This window comes from Macaca mulatta, chromosome 12 (genome assembly GCF_049350105.2).
Source record: "Macaca mulatta isolate MMU2019108-1 chromosome 12, T2T-MMU8v2.0, whole genome shotgun sequence".
Classification (NCBI taxonomy): domain Eukaryota; kingdom Metazoa; phylum Chordata; class Mammalia; order Primates; family Cercopithecidae; genus Macaca; species Macaca mulatta.
In genome coordinates this window covers 26,981,676-27,007,307 of record NC_133417.1, presented here as the reverse complement: position 1 = coordinate 27,007,307, position 25,632 = coordinate 26,981,676, and the positions used below count along the sequence as shown (strand labels likewise).

Sequence of the window (25,632 nt, the reverse complement as noted above, 5' to 3'; positions counted from 1 at the left end):
GGCGCCTGTAGTCCCAGCTACTAGGGAGGCTGAGGCAGGAGAATGGCGTAAACCCAGGAGGCGGAGCTTGCAGTGAGCTGAGATCCGGCCACTGCACTCCATCCTGGGCAACAGAGCAAGACTCCATCTCAAAAAATAAAAAAAAAAAAAAAGAAAAAAAAAAAAAAGAAAAAGTAGTTTTTTTCCTGCCTTTTTTTTTTTTAGTTTTGTTTTGCTTTGTTTCAGAGATAGGATCTCCCCCTGTTGTCCAGGCTGGAGTACAGTGGGACAATCACAGCTCAGTGTAGCTTCCAATTCCTGGTCTCAATCTGTCCTCCCACCTCACCCTCCTGAGCCACTGGGATAACAGGCATGAGCCACTGTACCTGGCCTCTTGCCAATTTTTTAAATATTCCAGCACTTTTTTTAGGTTGTCTGGAAATATCCTCAGTTAAGGGATTGGTTTTCCCCCTTATCATATGTTTGCTGTCTCAAAGGAACACCCGGTAATCCTGACCATGCCTGCTATTCTTTCCCTTTGCCCTTTGTTTTTCTGCTACTTTATACTTGAGTTTATGCCCCATCCTCAATTATCATTGCATAGAATTTGTTTCTATAGGTTAATAAGGAAGAACTGAGAAAATAAAGTTTAGCAAAGTGATAGAAATAAAAACTCAGTGGCTGGGTGCAGTGGCTCACGCCTGGAATCCCAGCACTTTGGGAGGCCGAGGCGGGCAGATCATGAGGTCAGGAGATCAAGACCATCCTGGCTAACACGGTGAAACCCCGTCTCTACTAAAACTACAAAAAACTAGCCGGGCGTGGTGGCGGGTGCTTGTAGTCCCAGCTACTTGGGAGTTTGAGGCAGGAGAACTGTGTGAACCCAGGAGGCAGAGCTTGCAGTGAGCGGAGATCACGCCACTGCACTCCAGCCTGCGTGACAGAGCAAGACTCTGTCTCAAAAAAAAAAGAAATAAAAACTCAGCTTAAAGGTAGGCTTAGCAGATATACTATAGCATATGTAGTTATGTGTTTAACTTATGCTAATATGTAATTCACACTTATTTTCTTACATTTTAATGCAGCATTCTTCTCTTTATAGAGAAGACCAATCTTGAGGTTTAAGGATGAGGAGGGTGGTCATTGGTACAATCACTTACCACTTTACTCACATTTTTGAAGGGTCATTGTAGCTATCTTCATGGGCAGGCTGTGGGAACAGCACATCTGAAGCTCTAACACTCCCACATAGCCATATGCCTTTGGCAGCTGGAGAGTCATATAAAATCAGCCCTGACCCGTGTTCTCATACTTATAAACACCTCTCTCTGGCTTACTACTTTAGTATTTATGAACTACTTTGTGGCAAGCTACTTAATCAGAACTTTAAAAATGGTTCACTTTGGCCAGGCACGGTTGCTCATGCCTGTAATCCCAGCACTTTGGGAGGCTGAGGTGGGCGAAACACGAGGTCAAGAGATCGATACCATCCTGAGCAACATGGTGAAACCCCATCTCTACTAAAAATACAAAAATTAGATGGGTGTGGTGGCACGCACCTGTAGCCCCAGGTACTCAGGAGGCTGAGGCAGGAGAATCACTTGAACCTGAGAGATGGAAATTGCAGTGAGCCGAGATCCCGCCACTGCACTTCAGCCTGGTGACACAGTGAGACTCCGTCTCAAAAAAAAAAAAAAAAAAAGTTCACTTTGATAATTAATTTTTTTTTTTATTTTTTCCAGGTGTATGGTTGCTGATGAAGTAAGTGTTTCAATGGTTTTTATGTCTTTTATAAGATTACACAGCTAGTTTTTGGTGTCTACTATTTTCCATGTACTCTTTCTCCCATACAACTATATGTCTATATATGGGAATGGGGAGAGAGAGAAAGATGGGAGGGTGAGAAGGGAGGGGAGAGGGAATGAGAATGAATGAATGTGTGTGTTTGTGTGTGTGTGTTTGCAAGACATGCATCTGATACATATATTAATATTAACATTAGTGACCCCAAATTGTTATCTAGGATGCAGGAATGAGCTTTGAAATGCAGCCTGCCCAAAAAGCTTTTCTGTTATAATAGTACTTGCTTAAAAGCTAAAGGTTATTGTTACTTGTTTCCTATGAGTTTGAAATGTAGTGCTGAAATGGTATTTTATTATCACTCAACAGTTTGATACATTTAAATGGCATGTGCTTATATGTATCTCTATTCGTATTTTCTCTCTGAAATAGAGGCTCTTGTTACATGAACCATGATATTCTTTGTGTACATTCTCAGAGTAATATAAATCAATAAAGTTCTAATTTTTAACAACACTTTGAGAAATATGTTGCTTTTTTTCATTATATCTTTAAGAATAACAGCAAACTGGCTGGGCTCGGTGGCAATGACTCTTTTTCTAACTATAACATCTAGTCTAAATAAATGCCTATTGAATGAATGAAGAGTTCAAATTTAAAAATTAGGTAATTATAAATCAGCATGAACTATGAACCCCTATATCCACATTTCTATATAGGACTCATGTTATTCCTTAAGGAAATCCTTGAATTCTCTATTCATGTTTTTGCTTAAAAAGAGACTACAGGCCGGGCATGGTGGCTCATGCCTGTAATCCTAGCACTTTGGGAGGCTGAGGTGGGTGGATCACTAGGTCAAGAGATGGAAATCATCTTGGCCAAAATGGTGAAACCCTTTCTCTACTAAAAATACAAAAATTAGCTGGGCGTGCTGGTGGGTGCCTGTAGTCTCAGCTACTCGGGAGGCTGAGGCAGGAGAATTGCTTTAACTCGGGAGGCGGAGGTTGCAGTGAGCCGAGATCGTGCCATTGCACTCCAACCTGGGCGACAGAGCCAGATTCTGTCTTTAAAAAAAAAAAAAAAAGGGACTACTACAGAGATAAGCCATTGGTGGGAGTCTATATGTAAGCACAACTAAATCACAATTAATTGGGAGAATTTTTTGATGATTCCACTTCTATTTTTTAACAATTCAGTTTCCATTTCCTTCATTTCTAATATATTTTGAAAAGTGTATGTTTTGCTGTTATTTTTTTTTTTTTCCTTCTTTTTGAGACAGAGTCTCACTCTGTGCCCAAGCTGGAGGCAGTAGTGTGATCTCGGCTCACTGCAAGCTCTGCCTCCTGGGTTCACACCATTCTCCTGCCTCAGCCTCCCGAGTAGCTGGGACTACCAGCGCCCGCCACCACACCTGGCTAATTTTTTGTATTTTTAGTGTAGATGGGGTTTCACCACGTTAGCCGGGATGGTCTCAAACTCCTGACCTCATGATCCACCCGCCTCTGCCTCCCAAAGTGTTGGGATTACAGGCATGAGCCACCATGCCCGGCCTGTAGTCTCTTTTTAAGGAAAAATATGAATAGAGAATTTAAGGATTTCCTTAAGGAATAACATGAGTCCTATATAGAAATGTGGATATAGGGGTTCATAGTTCATGCTGATTTATAATTACCTAATTTTTTAATTTGAACTCTTCATTCATTCAATAGGCATTTATTTAGACTAGCTGTTATAGTTAGAAAAAGAGTCATTGCCAGTGAAGAACTTAACAATATAATTGGAGAAAGAAGACATAGACATCTGGGAAACAATAAACATAAATTTTTCTTTTGAAACAGGATGAATTCTTTTGTTCTTTGTTTTTTGAGTCAGAGTCTCGCTCTGTCGCCCAGACTGGAGTGCAGTGGTGCAATCTAGGCTCACTGCAAGTTTCGCGTCCCGGGTTCATGCCATTCTCTTGCCTTAGCCTCCCGAGTAGCTGGGACTACAGGTGCCCGCCACTACGCCCAGCTAATTTTTTGTAATTTTAGTAGAGACAAGGTTTCACTGTGTTAGCCAGGATGGTCTCAATCTCCTGACCTCAGGTGATATGCCCGCCTCGGTCTCCCAAAGTGCTGGGATTATAGGCGTGAGCCACCGTGCCTGGCCTGAAACAGGATGAGCTCTAAACGGCTCTTCATAAGTTAATTAATTTGAAAGTCCAAATGACTGAAAGAGACTTAAATGTTTTTAGTCCCTGAGTATGTTTTCAACAAATAGAAATGTGAACTCATTCTCCAAAACCTCACGACTAGCCATAAGTATTTCCTCTTACATAATATACAGGTATAGAAAATATATGTCATATATGTATATGTATGTGTATAAATTTTTTTCCAAACAGACCAGTTTTATGTCCACAGAAAATATATTATAAAAGGTAACAAATAGTATCCTTTATGATTCCCACAAGTAAGTCATGGTGAAAAATCTTAGCAGTTATGGTACACCATTGGTACTTTGGTCCTCGCTTTGATGTTGTAGAAATTTAGATGGGCCTTAAATCTATGGAATTCAGCATGGATTGAGATAAACACTTGATCTGCACCATAACCCTTCTGATACGGTTTGGCTGTGTCTCCATACAAATCTCATCTTGAATTGTAGCTCCCATAATTCCCACGTGTGATGGGAGGGGTGACTCAGTGGAGGATAGTTGAATCATGGGGGTGGGTCTCTCCCCTGCTGTTCTCATGGTAGTAAGTCTCATGAGATCTGATGGTTTTATAAATGGGAGTTCCCCTGCGCACGCTGTCTTGCATGCTGCAGTATCAAAGATGTGACTTTGCTCCTTTTTTGCCTTCCACCATGATGGTGGAGCCTCCCTAGCCATGTGGTGGAACCATGAATTAAACCCCTTTCCTTGATAAATTACCCAGACTCGGGTGTGCCTTTATTGGCAGTGTGAGAACAGACTAATACACCTTCTTAACTCTTACATTCTCTAACAAACCATTATCCTCAGTTAACATCAGTTAACGAGTATGCAGAGTTCATGAACCCTTAGCCAGCAGGAGTCTTCCCATTGTACAAATCACTTTTCCATTTCTTATTATTTACAATTACATAGCACTTTTCACATTTGACTAATTCACATGTTGTCATCTTCTTTCAAAACCTTCTTTTTAATTGAATAAATGTCAAAATCTGTTTAATATTTCCTCAGTACTTAAAAAAAACTCCACTTTTCTGTCCATCATAATTACTTAATTACTTCTCTCTTTTCACCAGCATTTTTGAAGACCCGTTATTTTACACCTATTTGACTTGACAGGGTTTATGATGTTATATTTTATTAATTATGTTTATTAAGAAAAAATTCTCAACTTTATACATGAATATAAGAATCAGGCCATAGAAATAAGCAGAATGGCATATAAGACTTAAGATCACAGCTCATAACCCCTAATAATCTATTTAGTGGTAGGGTTGGAGTGCCATTTTTATGGAATCTTACCATGTCAGTGTTGATGAAAGTTCATAAATTAAATGTGCTGAAGTAAAAAGAACTTGTATATATGTAAATTATATGAACTCTGGTTTAACCTTCATTCTGTTTTCTAATATTGCTTTTCTTCTCTTGCTCTTATCATAAAACAGTGGTGAAGCCAGAAAAGGAAGTACAATTTATAATTTGAAGGTCAACCACTTTTTGATTTGTAAATTAAAAATAGATTTTCATGTGATGACTGTTTGACTCATCAAACAGTGAAAAGCCTTGGGAGAGCAATTTTACATCTGTGTTATTGAACCTACTTTTTTGTAAACACTTGAATACCCACTTGAAGTATTGTGTAATGTAGCTGTCTGCTGTGATCTTTTCTCCCTAGCTTTAGAAACAAATGACGTCCTTCACTGGTATTATTCCACCTTCTCTCAGTATCTTTTCATTGTTACCTTTTTCTTTTCTTTTTTTTTTTTTTAATAAGACCTAGGGTACATGTGCACAACATGCAGGTTTGTTACATAGATATACATGTACCATGTTGGTTTGCTGCATCCATCAACTCGTCATTTACGTTAGGTATTTATCCTAATGCTATCCCTCCCCCAGCCCCGCACCCCCCGACAGGCCCCAGTGTGTGATATTCCCTGCCCTGTGTCCAAGTGTTCTCATCGTTCAGTTCTCACCTAAGAGTGAGAACATGTCGTGTTTGATTTTCTGTCTTTGAGATAGTTTGCTGAGAATGATGGTTTCCAGCTTTATCCATGTCTGTGCAAAGGACATGAATTCATCCTTTTTTATGGCTTCATAGCATTCCATGGTGTATATGTGTCACATTTTCTTAATCCAGTCTATCATTGATGAACATTTGGGTTGGTTATTGTGAATAGTGCCCCAATAAACATATATGTGCATGTGTCTTTATAGTAGCATGATTTATAATCCTTTGGATATATACCCACTAATGGGATCACTGGGTCAAATGGTATTTCTAGTTCTAGATCCTTCAGGAATAGCCACACTGTCTTCCACAATGGTTGAACTAGTTTACAGTCCCACCAACAGTGTAAAAGTGTTCCTATTTCTCTACATCCTCTCCAGCACCTGTTGTTTCCTGACTTTTTAATGATCGCCATTCTAACTGGCGTGAGATAGTATCTCACAGTGGTTTTGATTTGCATTTCTCTGATGAGCAGTGATGATGAGCATTTTTTCATGTGTCTGTTGCCTGCATAAATGTCTTCTTTTGAGAAGTATCTGTTCATATCCTTTGCCCACTTTTTAATGGGGTTGTTTGATTTTTTTCTTGTAAATTAGTTTGAGTTCTTTGTAGATTCTGGATATTAGCCCTTTGTCACATGGGTAGATTGCAAGAATTTTCTCCCATTCTGTAGGTTGCCTGTTCACTCTGATGGTAGTTTCTTTTGCTATGCAGAAGCTCTTTAGTTTAATTAGATCCCATTTGTCAATTTTGACTTTTGTTGCCATTGCTTTTGGTGTGTTAGTCATGAAGTCCTTGCCCATGCCTATGTCCTGAATGGTATTGCCTAGGTTTTCTTCTAGGGTTTTTTTTTTTTTAATGTTGAAAATTATAAAACTTTATTGAAGGGCATAAAAGATATAAACAGACAGATATACCATGTTCATAAATACAAAGCCTTGGTATTATAAATAAGACCATTCTCCTCAAATTGATCTTATAAATTCAATGCAGTTATTTTCTTTTTTTATTATTATTATTTATTTTTATTTTTATTTTTATTTTTTGAGACAGAGTCTCACTCTGTCACCCAGGCTGGAGTGCAGTGGCCGGATCTCAGCTCACTGCAAGCTCCACCTCCCAGGTTTACACCATTCTCCTGCCTCAGCCTCCCGAGTAGCTGGGACTACAGGCGCCTGGCTATTTTTTTGTATTTTTTAGTAGAGACGGGGTTTCACCGTGTTAGCCAGGATGGTTTTGATCTTCTGACCTCGTGATCCGCCCATCTCGGCCTCCGAAAGTGCTGGGATTACAGGCTTGAGCCACCACGCCCGGCCGTTCTTTTTTTATTATTATTATGTTCTAGGGTACATGTGCACAATGTGCAGGTTTGTTACATATGTATACCTGTGCCATGTTGGTGTACTGCACCCATTAACTTGTTATTTACATTAGGTATATCTCCTAATGCTATCCCTCCCCCCCCACACCACACGACAGGCCCCAGTGTGTGGTGTTCCCCTTCCTGTGTCCAAGTGTTCTCATTGTTCATTTCCCACCTGAGTGAGAACTTGCGGTGTTTGGTTTTTGGTCCTTGTGATAGCTTGCTGAGAATGATGGTTTCCAGCTTTATCCATGTCCCTACAAAGGACATGAACTCATCCTTTTTTTATGGCTGCATAGTATTCCATGGTATATATGTGCCACATTTTCTTAATCCAGTCTATCATTGATGGACATTTGGGTTGGTTCCAAGTCTTTGCTATTGTGAATAGTGTCGCAGTAAACATACGCGTGCATGTGTCTTTATAGCAGCATGATTTATAGTCCTTTGGGTATATACCCAGTAATGGAATGGCTGGGTCAGATGGTATTTCTAATTCTAGATCCTTGAGGAATCACCACACTGTCTTCCACAATGGTTGAACTAGTTTACAGTCCCACCGATAGGTAAAAGTGTTCCTATTTCTTCTCCACATCCTCTCCAGCACCTGTTGTTTCCTGACTTTTTAATGATCACCGTTCTAACTGGTATGAGATGGTATCTCATTGTGGTTTTGATTTGCATTTCTCTGATGGCCAGTGATGATGAGCATTTTTTTCATTTGTCTGTTGGCTGCATAAATGTCTTCTTTTGAGAAGTGTCTGTTTATATCCTTCGCCCACTTTTTGATGGGGTTGTTTGTTTTTTTTTTCTTGTAAATTTGTTTGAGTTCTTTGTAGATTCTGGATATTAGCCCTTTGTCACATGGGTAGATTGCCAACATTTTCTCCCATTCTGTAGGTTGCCTGTTCACTCTGATGGTAGTTTCTTTTGCTATGCAGAAGCTCTTTAGTTTAATTAGATCCCATTTGTCAATTTTCACTTTTGTTGCCATTGCTTTTGGTGTTTTAGACATGAAGTCCTTGCCCATGCCTATGTCCTGAATGGTATTGCCTAGGTTTTCTTCTAGGGTTTTTATGGTGTTAGGTCTAACATTTAAGTCTTCAATCCATCTTGAATTAACTTTTGTGTAAGGTGTAAGGAAGGGATCCAGTTTCAGCTTTCTACATCTGGCTAGCCAATTTTCCCAGCACCATTTATTAAATAGGGAATCCTTTCCCCATTTCTTGTTTTTCTCAGGTTTGTCAAAGATCAGATGGTTGTAGATGTGTGGTATTATTTCTGAGGGCTCTGTTCTGTTCCATTAGTCTATATCTGTTTTGGTACCAGTACCATGCTGTTTTGGTTACTGTAGCCTTGTAGTATGGTTTGAAGTCAGGTAGCGTGATGCCTCCAGCTTTGTTCTTTTGGCTTAGGATTGACTTGGCAATGAGGGCTCTTTTTTGGTTCCATATGAACTTTAAGGTAGTTTTTCCAATTCTGTGAAGAAAGTCATTGGTAGCTTGATGGGGATGACATTGAATCTATAAATTACCTTGGGCATTATGGCCATTTTCATGATATTGATTCTTCCTATCCATGAGCATGGAATGTTCTTCCATGTGTTTGTGTCCTCTTTTATTTCATTGAGCAGTGGTTTGTAGTTCTCCTTGAAGAGGTCCTTCACATCCCTTGTAAGTTGGATTCCTAGGTATTTTATTCTCTTTGAAGCAATTGTGAATGGTAGTTCACTCATGATTTGGCTCTCTCTGTCTGTTATTGGTGTATAAGAATGCTTGTGATTTTTGCACATTGATTTTGTATCCTGAGACTTTGCTGAAGTTGCTTATCAGCTGAAGGAGATTTGGGCTGAGACGATCGGGTTTTCTAAATATACAATCATGTCATCTGCAAACAGTGACAATTTGACTTCTTCTTTTCCTAATTGAATACCCTTTATTTCTTTCTCTTGCCTGATTGCCCTGGCCAGAACTTCCAACATTATGTTGAATAGAAGTGGTGAGAGAGGGCATCCCTGTCTTGTGCCAGTTTTCAGAGGGAATGCTTCCACTATTTGCCCATTCAGTATGATATTGGCTGTGGGTTTGTCATAAATAGCTCTTATTATTTTGATATACGTTCCATCAATACCTAGTTTATTTAGAATTTTTAGCATGAAGGGCTGTTGAATTTTGTTGAAGGCCTTTTTTGGCATCTGTTGAGATAATCATGTGACTTTTGTCGCTGGTTCTGTTTATATGCTGGATTACGTTTATTGATTTGCATATGTTGAACCAGTCTTGCATCCCAGGGATGAAGCCGATTTGATCACGGTGGATAAGCTTTTTGATGTGCTGCTGGTTTCTGTTTGCCAGTATTTTATTGAGGATTTTTGCATCGATGTTCATCAAGGATATTGGTCTAAAATTCCCTTTTTTTGTTGTATCTCTACCAGGCTTTGGTATCAGGATGATGCTGGTCTCATAAAAAGAGTTAGGGAGGATTCCCTCTTTTTCTATTGGTTGGAATAGTATTAGAAGGAATGGTCCCAGCTCCTCTTTGTATCTCTGGTAGAATTCAGCTGTGAATCCGTCTGGTCCTGGACTTTTTTGGGTTGGTAGGCTATTATTGCCTCAATTTCAGAGCCTGTTATTGGTCTATTCAGAGATTCAGCTTCTTCCTGGTTTAGTCTTGGGAGGGTATTTGCGTCCAGGAATTTATCCATTTCTTCTAGATTTTCTAGTTTATTTGCATAGAGGTGTTTTTAGTGTTCTCTGATGGTAGTTTGCATTTCTGTGGGATCGGTGGTGATATACCTTTTATCATTTTTTACTGTGTCTATTTCATTCTTCTCTCTTTTCTTCTTTATTAGTCTTGCTAGCAGTCTATCAATTTTGTTGATCTTTTCAAAAAACCAGCTCCTGGATTCATTGATTTTTTTGAAGGGTGTTTTGTGTCTCTATCTCCTTCAGTTCTGCTCTGATCTTAGTTATTTCTTGCCTTCTGCTAGCTTTTGAATTTGTGTGCTGTTGCTTTTCTAGTTCTTTTACTTGTGATGTTAGGGTGTTGATTTTATATCTTTTCTGCTTTCTTTTATGGGCATTTAGTGTTTAAAATTTCCCTCTACACACTCCTTTAAAGGTGTCCCAGAGATTCTGGTATGTTGTGTCTTTGTTCTCATTGGTTTCAAAGAACATCTTTATTTCTGCCTTCATTTTGTTATTTACCCAGTAGTCATTCAGGAGCAGATTGTTCAGTTTCCATGTAGTTGTGCGGTTTTGAGTGAGTGTCTTAATCCTGAGTTCTAATTTGTTTGCACTGAGGTCTGAGAGACAGTTTGTTGTGATTCCTGTTCTTTTACATTTGCTGAGGAGTGCTTTACTTCCAATTATGTGGTCAATTTTAGAATAAGTGTGATGTGCTGAGAAGAATGTATATTCTGTTGATTTGGGGTGGAGAGTTCTGTAGATGTCTATTAGGTCTGCTTGGCGCAGAGATGAGTTCAAGTCTTGGATATCCCTGTTAACCTTCTGTCTTGTTGATCTCTCTAATATTGACAGTGGGGTGTTGAAGTCTCCCGTTATTATTGTGTGGGAGTCTAGGTCTCTTTGTAGTTCTCTAAGGACTTGCTTTATGAATCTGGGTGCTCCTGTATTGGGTGCAGTATATTTAGGATAGTTAGCTCTTCTTGTTGAATGGATCCCTTTACCATTATGTAATGGCCTTCTTTGTCTCTTTTGATCTTTGTTGATTTAAAGTGTTTTTTATCAGAGACTGGGATTGCAACCCCTGCCTTTTTTTTTTTTTTTTTTTTTTTTTTTTTTTTTTTTGCTTTCCATTCGCTTGGCAGATCTTCCTCCATCCCTTTATTTTGAGCCTATGTATGTCTTTGCAGGTGAGATGGATCTCTTGAATACAGCACACTGATGTATCTTGACTTTTTATCCAATTTGCCAGTCTGTGTCTTTTAATTGGGACATTTTGCCCATTTACATTTAAGATTAATATTGTTATATGTGAATTTGATCCTGTCATTATGATGTTAGCGGTTATTTTGCCTGTTAATTGATGCAGTTTCTTCATAGCATTGATGGTCTTTACAATTTGGCATGTTTTTGCGGTGGCTGGTACCGGTTGATTCTTTCCATGTTTAGTGCTTCCTTCAGGAGCTCTTGTAATGCAGGCCTGGTGGTGACAGAATCTCTCAGCATTTTCTTGTCTGTGAAGAATTTTGTTTCTCCTTCACTTATGAAGCTTAGTTTGACTGGATATGAAATTCTGGGTTAAGTAAATTGCCCAAGGACATATAACTAGAAGATGCCAGGACCTGAAATTTGACCTGAAGTCAAATAATTGGAGTGATTCAGCTCCAACTCTCACTATCAATTTCTTTTACAGTCCCCAGGTACCAAACTTTCTATTTTTGAAATAGGACTCTTGAGGACAGAATTTGGAAGACACAGGACTCAAAGGAATAAGACGGTAACGTTAGAATGAAGGTGATCGAGTTAAGATTTTGTGTTGGTGAGACTACACGGTAGTCCTTTAAGTCAGTGTCACCTGTGTGCTTACTTCCTTGCTTCTTAGTCCAACTTTATTATTTTTGAATGTGCTTTTTTTTAAAAAAAAACTTAATTTAAAACAATTTTAGATTTACATAATTGTTAGAAAGATATTACAGAGTTCCTGTATACCCACACCCAGTTTCCCCTATTATTGATATCTTAGATTAGTATGGTACATTTGTCTCAATTAATGACCCAATATTAATATATTATTGTTAACTGCAGACCATACTTTATGCAGGTTTCCTCAGTTTTTCTCTCATGTCCTTTTTTTAAAAAAAAGAAAAAAACAACTACGATTTCATCCAGGAACACATTACTACATATATTAGTAATGTCTCTTTAGGCTTCTCTGGGTTGTAACAATTTCTCACACTCCCTTTGTTTTTGAAGACCTTTACAGTCCTGAAAATTAATGGTTAAGTACTTTGTAGAATGTCCCTTATTTGGGATTCAACTGGTGTTTTCCTCATGGTTATACTAGGGTAATATGTTTTTGGTGGGGAAGACCATAGAGATGAAGTACTGTTGTCATCACATCATACAAAGTATGCGTACTGTCAATATGATTTATCACTGTTAATGTTAATCCTGATCACCTGGCGTAAAGTAGTGTTTGCCAGCTTTTCTTACTGAAAAGTTACTCATTTTTTCCCCCTTTTTTATACTGAATTTTTGGGAAGAAAGTAAGTATGCACAGCCTGTACTTAAGGAATGGAGAGTTGTGTTTTACTTTTTTTTTTTTTTTTTTTTGAGATGGAGTCTCACTCTGTCACCCAGGATGGAGTGCAATGGCACAATCTCGGCTCACTGCAACCTCCACCTCCCGGGTTCAAGTGATTCTCCTGCCTCAGCCTCCTGAGTAGTTGGGATTACAGGCACCCACCACTACGCCTGGCTAATTTCTGTATTTTTAGTAGAGACGGGCTTTCGCCATGTTGGTCAGGCTGGTCTCAAACTCCTGACCTCAAGTGATCCGCCCACCTCAGCCTCCCAAAGTGCTGGGTTTACAGGTGTGAGCCACCGTGCCTGGTTGTGTTTTACTTTCTTAAGCTTGTAGTAGTCAGAGTTCTTTAGAGGGACAGAACTAATAGAATAGATACATATATAAAGGGGAGTTTATTAAATATTAACTCACACAATCACAGGGTCCCACGAGAGGCCATCAGCATTCTGAGGAACGAGGAAGCCAGTTCTAGTTCCAAAACTGAAGAAGTTGGAGTCCAGTGTTCAAGGACAGGAAGCATCTATCTAGCACAGCAGAAAGATGTAGGCTGGAAGGCTAGGCCAGTCTCTCTTCTCACATTTTTCTGCCTGCTTATATTCTAGCCACGATGGCAGCTGATTATATTGTGCCCACCCAGATTAAGGGTAGGTCTGCCTTTGTCAGCCTGCTGACTCAAATGTTAATATTCTTTGGCAATACCCTCACATACACACCCAGGGTCAATACTTTGTATCCTTCAGTCCAATCAAGTTGACACTCAGTATTAACCATCACAAAGCTGGAGTAAATACATAAATTATTTGGAATTCATTCATTCATTTATTTACTTAATCATGTATTTATATCATTGTGGACTCATGGATATTAATTGTATACTTTGAGTTATAATTCATTACTACTTTCTTGTTGCTCAAATCGTTTCAGCTTTGGCCATTGGGAACCCACTCCTGTGTCCCTTTGACATAACCCCTTCATTTTGGAAGTTTTTGTTTTGTTTTTGTTGTTTGAGCATTTTCTTACTTTCTGGTACTACAGGATGCTTCAGGCTCATCTTGTGCATTTCTTGTCCCAGTCTAGAATCAGTCATTTCTCCAAAAAAAACCTAATTTCATTTTACTGAAGATTAATACTAGAATGAGGACCTGGGCATTCCATTTCTCCGGGAGTGTCCTTCCTTCTAGGTTCTATGAGCTTGTAGAGCAAGGAGATTATGTATACTAACTTGTGTGTGTATTTATACATAGATATACACATATATATTTATATATGTGTGTATATATGTGTGTGTGTGTGTGTGTGTATATATATATATGTACATGTATAGCAGGGTGTGAAGGCCAGCAATCCTTGATGTTCCTTGGTTTGCAGATGCTGTGCACATGTATTGCTATGCACACACATTGCTATGCACACACCTTGTTATGCACACACATTGTGTATCTGTCATCTTTAACCCTAACAGTGGGTCCCACCGTCTGCCATCTATTTACTTAATTGCTAATTTCCACTATACATGAATAGCGATTTCACAGTTGTTAACGTGTACCTCTATGGGAAAAAACTTTATTAGCTAGAGCATGATATAATGTACAGTTCCTTTTGACTTTATTATTACAGACTCCATTCATTTCCAGTGTTACTCAGGTCAGCACCTTATTCCCCCACACCCTCCAGTGAGGGTATTTCAGACATTTGTAATACATATACATTCTTTTATCACATTTTGTTTTCCATCCTGGTATCCTTGACCTCCTCAGTTATTTTTAAAATATTTGCGTATATTCAGGTTTACTCTTTATGTGATAAAGTTCTATGGATTTTCACAAATGCGTAATGTCTTGTATTCATCATTATAGTATCATACAGAACAGTTTCACTAACCTACATAATCCCTTGTGCCTCATTTATTCAATTTCCCCTAGGGCTGAACTCCTGGTAACCACTGATATGTTTAACAACTTTATAGTTGTGCCTTTTCCAGAATGTCATATAATTAGAATCCTATATTGTTTAATATTTACAGACTAGCTTTATTAACTTAGCAATATGCATTAAAATTCATCCGTGTCTTTTCGTAGCTTGATGGCCGTTTCTTTTCATCACTGATTTTTATTCCATTGGATGTACCACAGTTTGTTTTTTCATTCACAAAGTTGAAAGGACATCTTCGTTGCTTCCAATTTTTGACAATAAAGCTGCTGTACATACTCACATGTAGGTTTTTGTGTCATCATAGGTTTTCAAATCTAGGAGTGTGAAACTGCTAGATCATAGAGTGTGCCATAAGATAGTACCACAAACTGGGTGGCTTAAAATAACTGAAATTTTTACTCTCATAGCTGGAGGCTAGAAGTCTGAAATAGGTGTCAGCAGGGTAGATTTCTTCCGATGTTTTTGAGGGATAATCTGTTCCATGCCTTTCTCCTACTTTCCAGTGAAGGCCAGCAATCCTCGACATTCCTTGGTTTGCAGATGCATCACTTCATTGTCTGCCTCTGTCTTCACATGCCATTCTCCCAGAGTGTCTATGCCTCTTCCCTTATAAGGACACTAGTCAGATTGAATTAAGGTTACTCTACTATGACCTCATTTTAGCTAATTATGTCTGCAGCAAACCTATTTTTAAATAAATAAGGTCATATTCTGAAATACTAGAGGTTAGAACTTCAATATATCTTTTGGGAGGGAATTACCCAATTCAACCCATAACATACGGTAAGACTATATTTTTTAACAGAAATTGTCCAACTGTGTTTTGTATTGGCTGTACCATTTTCCGTTTCCATTAGCAGTGAATGACAGTTCCGCTTGCTCTGCATCCTCACTAGCAGTTGGTGTTATCATTTTTCTTTTAGCTATTCTAAAGTATGTGTAGTAGTATCTCATTTTCATTTGTAATTCTCTATTCACCTATGTTGTTGAGGATCTTTTCATATGCTTATCTGCCATCTGCATATCTTCTTAGGTGAGGTCTCTTCAGATCTTTTACCCATGTTTAAATTGTATTGTTTCTTTTTTTGTTGTTGAGTTTTAAGAGTTCTTTGTATATTTTAAGTATAAGTCTTTATTAGATATGTTTTAGGCTGGGCACGGTGGCTCACACCTGTAATCCCAGCACTTTGGGAGGCCAAGGCAGCCAGATCACCTGAGGTCAGGAGTTTGAGACCAGCCTGGCCAACATGGTAAAACCCCCTCTCTACCAAAAATACAAAAATTAGCCAGGTGTGGTGGCAGGCGCCTCTAATCCCAGTTACTCAGGAGGCTGAGGCAGGAGATTTGCTTGAACCTGGGAGGCAGAGGCTGCAGTGAGCTGAGATTACGCCATTGCACTCCAGCCTGGACGACAAGAGCGAAACTCTATCTCAAAAAAAAAAAAAAAAAAAAGATATGTTTTAATATTTTCTTCCACTCTGTGGCTTGTCTTTTCATTCTCTTAACAGTGTCTTTCACAGAGCAGAAGTTTAGTTTTGTTTTGTTTTGTTTTTTTATGTAGTCTTACTCTGTTGCCCAGGCTGGAGTGTAGTGGCGTGATCTCAGCTCACTGCAGCCTCCTGATCCTGGGTTCAAGCAGTTCTCCTGTCTCTGCCTCCTGAGTAGCTGGGACGACAGGAACTGGCCACCACTCCCAGCTAATTTTTGTATTTTTAGTCAAAACAGGATTTCGCATGTTGGCTCGTCTGGTCTCAAAATCCTGACCTCAGGTGATCGGCCCACCTTGGCCTTTCAAAGTGCTGAGATTACAGGCCTATAGAGTAAAGCACTACACAGGCTAGCCCCTACCTGTTTCTTCCATTTTCTTCTGCTATTCCCTGGCAGAAATTCTAGAGACAGTTCCATCTATTTATTGTAATCTTTACCAATTACTATTTACATCACACTGGACCAGTTAATTGATCTCTCAGCTTCAACTACCTCTTGTTTAAAGTAGGCAGTAATAATACTTTTGCCATTGGATTGCTTATGTAAAGCATAGGAGGAATACAACAACAAATGTTAGTTTTCTTTTTTTCTTCTGTTATCAAACACTGTGACCTTCTCTCTTTCTCCTCCTCTCCTCTCTCCTCTCCTCTCCTCTCCTCTCTCCTCCTCTCTCCTCTCTCCCCTCTCCCCTCCCCACCCCTGCCCTTGCCCCTCCCCTCCCTTCCCCTCCCCTCTCTCCTCCCCTCCCTTCCCCTCCCCTCTCCTTTTTTTTGACAGAGTCTTACCCAGGCTGGAGTGCGGTAGAGCAGTCTCAGTTCACTGCAACCTCCATCTCCTGTGTTGAAGTGATTCTCATGCCTCAGCCTCCCGAGTAGCTGGGATTACAGGCATGCACCGCTACACCCAGCTAATTTTTGTATTTTTAGTAGAGACGGGATTTTGCCATGTTGGCCAGGCTAGTCTCGAACTCCTGGCCTCAGGTGATCCGCCTGCCTCGGCCTCCCAATGTGCTGCAATTACAGGTGTGAGCCACTGCACCCAGCCCATCATGACTTTTTATGCTTTACTATTTCTATGTAATTCTTTCTCTGATTAACTCCTTTCCTTCTGCATCTCATATTTTTCTCAAGTCCATCTAAAAAGTAATCCTTCAAAACATTCTTCAGATGTCACTACCTCTATTTGCCATCTCTGGTTGCCTTTTGGTTCCTGTCTGCTCTCACTTCTGCTGCAGTTTGAATCATATCCTACGACACTTGTCTGGTTTTCCCCACAGATTGGAACTCCTAGGAGCCATGTGTACTTACCACAGTGCCTGGGAATATATTTCTAGTTAATGCCTCCTGAACAAATTAATGAATTTTTATTAATTTATTCTTTTTGTTGACTTAAGATCACTTGAACTAGTCAGAAAAAAGAAAAGATCTCATCACCTAGACAAACAGAGGTCTTGTCTATCAGTAATGAGTGCTTTTTTTTTTTTTTTTGAGATGGAATCTTGCTTTTATCGCCTAGGCTGGAGTACAGTGGCATGATCATAGCTCACTGCAGCCTTGAACTCCTAGGCTCAAGCAATCCTCCTGCCTTAGCCTCCCAAGTAGCTAGGACTACAGGTGTGTGTCACCACATCTGGCTAATTTTTAAATTTTTTTTTAGGGACAGGGTCTCACTGTGTTGCCCAGGCTGGTCTCAAACTCCTAGCCTTAAGCAATCCTCCTGCCTCAGCCTTCCAAAGTGCTAGGATTACCCATGTGATCCACTGCACCTGGCCTTTTTTTTTTTTTTTTTTTTTTTGAGACAGAGTCTCACTCTGTCGCTCAGGCTGGAGTGCAGTGGCGCGATCTCGGCTCACTGCAAGCTCCATCTCCCAGGTTCACACCATTCTCCTGCCTCAGCCTCCCAAGTAGCTGGGACTACAGGCACCTGCCACCACTCGCAGCAAATTTTTTTGTATTTTTAGTAGAGAGGTTTCACCACGTTAGCCAGGATGGTCTCCATCACCTGACCTCGTGATCCGCCCACCTCGGCCTCCCAAAGTGCTGTGATTATAGGCGTGAGCCACTGCACGCGGCCAGCACCTGACGTTTTAACCAGTGCTTTAAATCAGGTCCATACCTACTACCACCCACCCCCCAGTTATTCTAAGCATGGAGGTAAAGTAGCAGATATTCCTTTAAGTGGGTTTGGGGTTTGTGGATTGTTTTGATCCCGTCTGACTCCTATAACAAAAATACAATAGACAGATGGCTTAACCAACAAACATTTATTTCTCACAGTTCTGGGGCCTGGGAAGTCTAAGATCAAGGCACCAATGGATTCAGTATCTGATGGTTTATAGACAGCCATCTTCTTGATGTGTCACATGGCAGAACGGGTGAGATTGCTCTCTGAAGTCTTAAGTTTCTCTTTTTTTTTTTTTTTTTTTTTTTTGAGACAGAGTCTCACTCTGTCACCCAGGCTGGCACAGTGGCACCATCTCGGCTCACTGCAATCTCTGCTTCCCAGGTTCAGGTGATTCTCGTGCCTCAGCCTCCCAAGTAGCTGGGATTACAGGCACCTGCCACCACACCTGGCTAATTTTTGTATTTTTAGTAGACATGGGGTTTCACCATGGCTGATCTTGAACTCCTGGCCTTAAGTGTTCTGCCTGCCTTGGCCTCCCAAAGTGTTAGAATTACAGGCGTGAGCCACTGCTCCTGGGCTGAAGTCTCTTAAAAGGACACTGATCCCATTCATGAGGGCCCCACCCTTATGACTTAACCTCCAAAAGCCTCCACCTCCACATGCATTGGGAGTTAGAGATTTTAACATGAATTCTTTTGGGGAAAAAACATTCAGCCCTTGACAGGAATCTTTTCAAAAACTTTATTAAAATGTCTAGCGTACAGTATTGTTGGTTTTCTAAATAAGTTTAAGTCATTTCTCTGCCTAAAAATTTATCTTGAACACTAGCAAAGTGCAAATGCAATTGATTGCATCTTCAATTTTAAAGAAGTCTATCCTGGTTTCTTTGGAAGCTGATGCAATTTTGTTTAGAGCTCCTGCTGTTTTGCACAACTGGTTTATTGTGGTGTTATCTCAATAGTCTTAGACAAAATTCAAAATGAAAAGCAGAGGTGGCAGTGATGGTGAATTAAACCGTACCCAGATACATACAGACACAAAGCGTCCTCCTGGAATTTAATGTTTAAGTTCACATGAGCATTTGAAAAGCACAAAGCACTAATAGCATCATCTCACCCTAAGTATTGTTATTACATTAATACATTAACACCTCCAAGTGTGTCATAAAGAGGATGTTGCAAACATTCCTACCATACCAGTTTTTATTAAATGAAATGTTCTTTATGACTAGCAATTGTTTAAAAATGGAAAGAATGGTTAAAATTAAATATCACCCTGTATCCTCCTTTTTCTTTTTGAGTAATGAGCTTAAATTTTGATAAAACTTAAAAGTCCAAAGAAGCCACAACTTTATTGGTGTGTTAGTTCGTTCTCCTGCTATAAAGAAACACCTGAGACTGGGTAATTTATAAAGAAGAGAGGTTTAATTGACTCACAGTTCCATATGGCTGGGAGAGGCCTCAAGAAGCTTAAAGTTATGGCAGAAGGCACCTCTTCATAGGGTGGCAGGAGAGAGAGAATGAGTGCAAGCAGGGGAAATAATGCCAGATGCTTCTAAAACCATCAGATCTCATGAGACTCACTCATTATCATGCAAACAGCATGAGGGAAACCCCCACCATGATCCAGTTACCTCCACCTGGTCCCACCCTTGACACATTCTGATTATTACAATTCAAGGTGAGATTTGGGTGGGGACACAGAGCCAAATCACACCAATTGGCCTCTTCCCACATCTGTATTGGGAACTGGACAACTGTGAATGTACATAAAGGCTCCCAACTTTTCATATAGAGTAGCTAGGGGTGGTTATCAATACATGTCTTAACTCTTTGTACTAAAACATTTTAAAGCCATTTTTTGCTGTATCCATTTTACTCCTGTATTCAACAAATAAATATTATTGAGTCTTCTATTTGATAAGTTCTTAGAAATATGGATTAAGAAACATGCCTTCATTTGCAGCAACCTGGTGATATTGGAGACTATTATTCTAAGTGAAGTAACTCAAGAATGGAAAACCAAACATCATACGTTCTCACTCTTAAGTGAGAGCTAAGCTATCAGGATGCAAAGGGCATACGAATGACACAATGAACTTTGGGGACGTGGGGAAAGGGTGGGAAGCAGATGAGGGATAAAAGAGTAAAATTGAGTGCAGTATATACTGCTTGGGCGATGGGTGCACCAAAATCTCACAAATCACCACTAAAGAACTTACTCTTGTAACCAAACACTACCTGTTCTCCAATAAACTATGGAAATAAAAAAATTTTTTAAAAGATTATAGAACAATAGGTATAAAATGAGCTTGTTTTTGTTTAAGCCACGCCCCTCAAAACACACAAAATTATAGCTATTTATCTGTATGTGTATAAAGACCTTCAAGTATATTTTTTTTAAAAAAAAGAAACATGCCCTCCCTCTAATCAAGTAAGAATGAGTGAGGGGTGTATATCTCTGTGTGGTATCTGTAAAATGTAGGGTACTAGAAATATTGGAAGTGAAGTTTACAATCATAAATTCTATGATACTGTTGTGGGAGGAACCATTAATTTCATATTGATTAAGTTGGAAGGGTTTGTGGAGGAGGTCAATTGGAAGTGGGTCTTGTAGAAGAAGTACGTGGAAAACCAGCATTGAAAAAATGAAAATTGGGTGTGGTGGCTTACTCCTGTAATCCCAGCACTTTGGGAGGCCAAGGCGGGTGGATCACAAGGTCAGGAGATCAAGACCATTCTGGCTAACACAGTGAAACTCTGTCTCTACTAAAAATGCAAAAAATTAGCCAGACGTGGTGGTGGGCGCCTATAGTCCCAGCTACCTGGGAGACTGAGGCAGGAGAATGTCATGAACCTGGGAGGTGGACCTTGCAGTGAGCCGAGATCGCGCCACTGCACTCCAGCCTGGGCGACAGAGCGAAACTCTCAAAAAAGAAAAAAAAAAAAAAAAGAAGAAAAGGAAAAATGAAAATTGAGTAGTTTATTGACTGAGCAACCCTCAATGATTTGCAAGCCCTGTTTCACAGACCTGTCTTTCACAGAACTGAGGTTGAGACAGGGTATGGGGCTATGAGGTCCCCACTTTACTTCAGCTATAGTGGTCTCACTTTTTCTGCTTTACAAATGTTGAGTTTCTTTGTAATATTTTATTTGAAAAAAACTTGCATTGCTTTAAAAAAAAAGTCTAAGATGGACTTTTCTTGATTCTTAGCTTCTTTGTGTATTCTTCTTATATATTATAGTGAGGCAAAGTGTGTCTGTTTCTCTTAACCTTTATCTAATTTTACTCATCAGTGATTGAAAAGTTTTCAGTAGAATGATTTAATCTTTGACATTTTCTGCAGGTTCTAATAGTCTTATAGTGCTTTCAGTTTTTTAAACATTAATTTAGAAAGTCAAACTATTAATAGAATATATTTGTAGTGATGGCAATGTTTTACTGTTCTGAAATTTTATATATTTAAGCCTATAGGAAATGAGATATTTCTAGAGAGTCAGAGTTTTTAGGATAGCCAGGCATTCTGTTTTTTTTTTTTGCCATAACAGTTTGGAAAGAAACATTTTTTTTCAAATACTTTCTATATATTTCTGATTTTTTAAACATTGTACTGTGAACATAATTTAACCTTTTTGTTACTCAAAGTTACCAACTACTGAGACAAGTTAGGCCCTTTACTTAATCTAATAGAGTGTTTTAAGTTATGTGTCTGCATCTTATGTTTTATTTTCACTCCTCCAAAGCCTTTTTCTTCTCTGTCCTAAGTGAGTTTCCAGGCAAAATGAAATGACTCTTTATCTATTTTTTTTAATGTTGGTACTGAGGCTATTACTGATAAATAATATTATAAAAGTAAATATTACAAATAATATTTACAAATGAATAAATGCTGTCTGCTGAAATTTTCTGCTATTTTTCAATACATTTTTATTTGAAATTTATATTTTAGAGTATTTTATAATATATCATTAATTCATGGATTGAGTTAGCTATCTTTTTAATTTTTAATTTTTGTGGGTACATAGTAGATGTATATATTTGTGGGGTATGGTATATAAGATATTTTCATACAGGCATACAGTGTGTAATAATCACATTAAGGTAAATGGGATATCCATCTCCTCAAGCATTTATCCTTTGTGTTGTAACAATCCAAATATACTCTTAGTTATTTTCAAATGTACAATTTAATTAACTAGTCACCCAGCTATCTTACTTTTTTATTTCAATATTGATTCCTACCATTTACTACTTTATTTCAACATTTTCATAGTATTTTGTTATTTTATTTTAACTTATTAGTTTATGACATGATGTTAACCATGAATTTAATTAACTATTTTCACTGCTTTTAATGCCACTAATATTTCAGTAAAATAAAATGAAGCCCAGATTCGGGCTTAACATACTCATTTTCCCATAAAAACTAACTTTCATCATTTATTGTTTATTGTTGTAGTTATTAGTACATAGCAAATAACATTTATTTTGATTCTTAACCCAATTTGAAATTTTTTTCTTAGGAAGATATTTTTAGATAACCTTCTCATTAACTTTTCTGAAGTTCATTATGTATTGCATTTTCTCTAATCAACTGGTTCTACAAAATTAAAGTCATTTTAAAATTTTGACATGAATAATATTTAATAAATGAGGGATGTGACTAGCAGATGATGACATTATCAGTTTGACATATCTCATTTCTTTTTATAGATTAAAAGTGAATTCCTTAAGTAATAATTGACAGACTGTGCTCTTTTGAGTACATTCTACATATAGATTAATTTAAGAAATTTGGAGCTATTATTAATTCTACTAGAAAACAAAAGAACAGAGAAGTTATTCAATAATAACCTATTATTGGTTATTATAACTAATAATTAAACATATTATTGAATAACTTCTCAGTTAATTCATGCTATTGAATAACAGAGAAGTTATTCAATAATATATTTAGTTGTATTGGAAAAATAAGGGACATCTCTATCCAATAAAAATGTCAGAAACTAAATATTTTTCACCTTATCATACTACTACCCTGGAGGTCATGGTGACATTGCATTATAGGAAAAGTTATCTATCACTATGTTTAATGCAGAAACAATTTATGCAGATGCTACCCTAAAGAAGAAAACCATGTGGTTTAGACCCAGGAAACTACCTTGACAATGGGATGGTTGTTTTTTTTCTTTTTTTTTTTTTAGGTTCTAGATCTTCATTAACTTTTCCAGATTTGTGATTTTTTGGTTTTCTCTCTCTTGTTCATGTGCGCACTCTCAAACACAAGCACACACACAGTGATTGTTTATAAAGACTTGACATCAATCCTTAAGGCAGGCGTCCCAAAAGCAGATACAGACAGGTCCTCCAGGGAGTGAAGTCCTCGTGGGGACATGGGCACACCGGGATGAGAGGACCTCAGCTAAGGAGCAGGGCCCGCCTCCAATCCACTGTCTACTCGGGGACATGGCTGCCACCAGTCCTGAGTTGTTGAGAGAAGCCAGGAATCACATTTTTACACAGATCTGATTTTTAAACACTGTAAACTGAGGTTCTTACCATACAGGTCCAAGAGATCATACTATGGGCCACCACTGTGAGCCTCCCATCCTAAAGTATGAGTTCTGAGCTCCAGCTTGGAAATACCAAGGTAATTAGCGCACATTTGCATGGCTATTTTTGTGAAGCAGCGTTGGGGTGGTTTTTAGAGTAAAAATCATCTGTGCAAATGTTCTTTAAATATATAAAAATTAATTTTATTTTTTTTGAGATGGAGTCTCGCTTTGTCACCCAGGCTGGAGTGCAGTGGCATAATCTCTACTAACTGCAAGCTCCGTCTCCTGGGTTAACGCCATTCTCCTGCCTCAGCCTCCTGAGTAGCTGGGACTACAGGCGCCCGCCACCACACCCAGCTAATTTTTTTTGTATTTTTAGTAGAGACGGGGTTTCACCGTGTTAGCCAGGATGGCCCCGATCTCCTGACCTCGTGATCCGCCCACCTTGGCCTCCCAGAGTGCTGGGATTATAGGCGTGAGCCACCACGCCCAGCCTAAAAATTAATTTTTAAATAATAAATACTTTAAAAGAATTGATGGTTTCTCTTTCTTTTCCTTAGTAGTCCTGGTTTTTTTCTTTTATTACCTAACTCAATTTAAACAGCAAATTTTACTTTTGGTAACATTCCATGTCTTTTTCTTAGAATAACAAATTGATTTTGCTGTCTCAGTTGATTCACATTCTTGTTTTCATTTCTGCACATAATACCCAGCCTAATCTCAGAATTCAGTGGAGCTTCCTTTATGTTTTAACTTTTGAAAACTATCTACTCAACTCAAATTAGGGCTCAATTTTTAGTCAATTGTGGCATTTTGGCAAGTGGCAGAGGATGTGATTAACCAGCATTTTGTTTTCCTCTTGCTTATTTCCTTTTACATTTTATGTGACGATTTAGTAACCATTAGGTAAGTTAATTTTTACTTTTCTTAAAAAAAAACTTTCACAAAGACTTCCTTTCTTTCTCCTTCTTTTTAATATATACGAGACCCATCTTAAAAGGGTGTACCTTCTGAATCTGAGTAGAGAATCTCCATCATTGTTTAATTAACATTTCAAAAAATTACCTAGTTGAGATTTGGAATTCTTTCTAATGGTTTATTCTAAAGAAATTGCTATGTGTGAACACATGAATTGACAGATTAATCCAAGTACTTGTTCAACCAAAACTATCCTAATAACCTGCAAACATTTTGTCTCAAGTTGTTGATGGATGTGCTTTTGATTCCTTACTTTGAAAGCAGAAATAATTTTCCCTTTGTTACAAATAAGTGATGGCCTTGTTTATTTACTTTACTCCCACCAGAATTTTATGTGTCATTGTGTAACTGTAGAACATAGTATTTTAATATACTAATCTGAATTTCAATACAAGGTTCTTTATTTTCTAATTATGTTGTCTTCAAGTTAATTATAGTGCTGCCACATTAAAAAGGATATAAAGCATCACGCTGTAATTATTTATGATACTAAGCAAGGGATTTATTCATCTTATCTTTTATAAAATCTCCAACTGAACTTATCTGTGGTCCTTAACGGCAGTAATCAAGTTTGCCAAGTGCAAATGCTTCTTATCTGCTCTTTGTTTCCTAATCCTTATTTTCATATACTTTGAAACACCCTTTTGTTTACATTTGTGATCAACAAATTCGGTGTTAGTAAACAACATAGAAAATTTAGTATTTTTCATATACTCTTTTTTGAAGAATATGTTATGTTTTGTTTCACTGTGTTCATTACATATAGAAATTTTAGTGATGTAAGTTATTGTTCTTCCAATTTGTTAAACAGTTAAGATTGATCATTGAGGCTTATATATAGCACTTTAATTGATCATCTGAGATATATAATCGAAGCAAGTTGCAAATTAGATACCCTTTCAGTGCCTTTATTAAACTTCTGAAATTAGTCTTTTTC

General features: G+C 38.3%; 1 protein-coding gene across 22 annotated transcripts in view; it reads left to right on the top strand.

Moving 5' to 3' along the window:
• The window catches only part of ZRANB3 (zinc finger RANBP2-type containing 3), a 321,989-nt gene that overhangs the window by 124,976 nt on the left and 171,381 nt on the right, over positions 1-25,632 (top strand). For 10 of the 22 annotated variants that reach the window (XM_077956894.1, XM_077956909.1, XM_077956895.1 and 7 more), the window contains exon 3: positions 1,722-1,740. The exons of the other annotated variants lie outside the window; for them this stretch is intronic. In XM_077956894.1, coding sequence (XP_077813020.1) covers positions 1,722-1,740 — 19 coding nt within the window. The remainder of the gene's footprint in view (positions 1-1,721; positions 1,741-25,632) is intronic. 22 annotated transcript variants of the gene reach the window in all.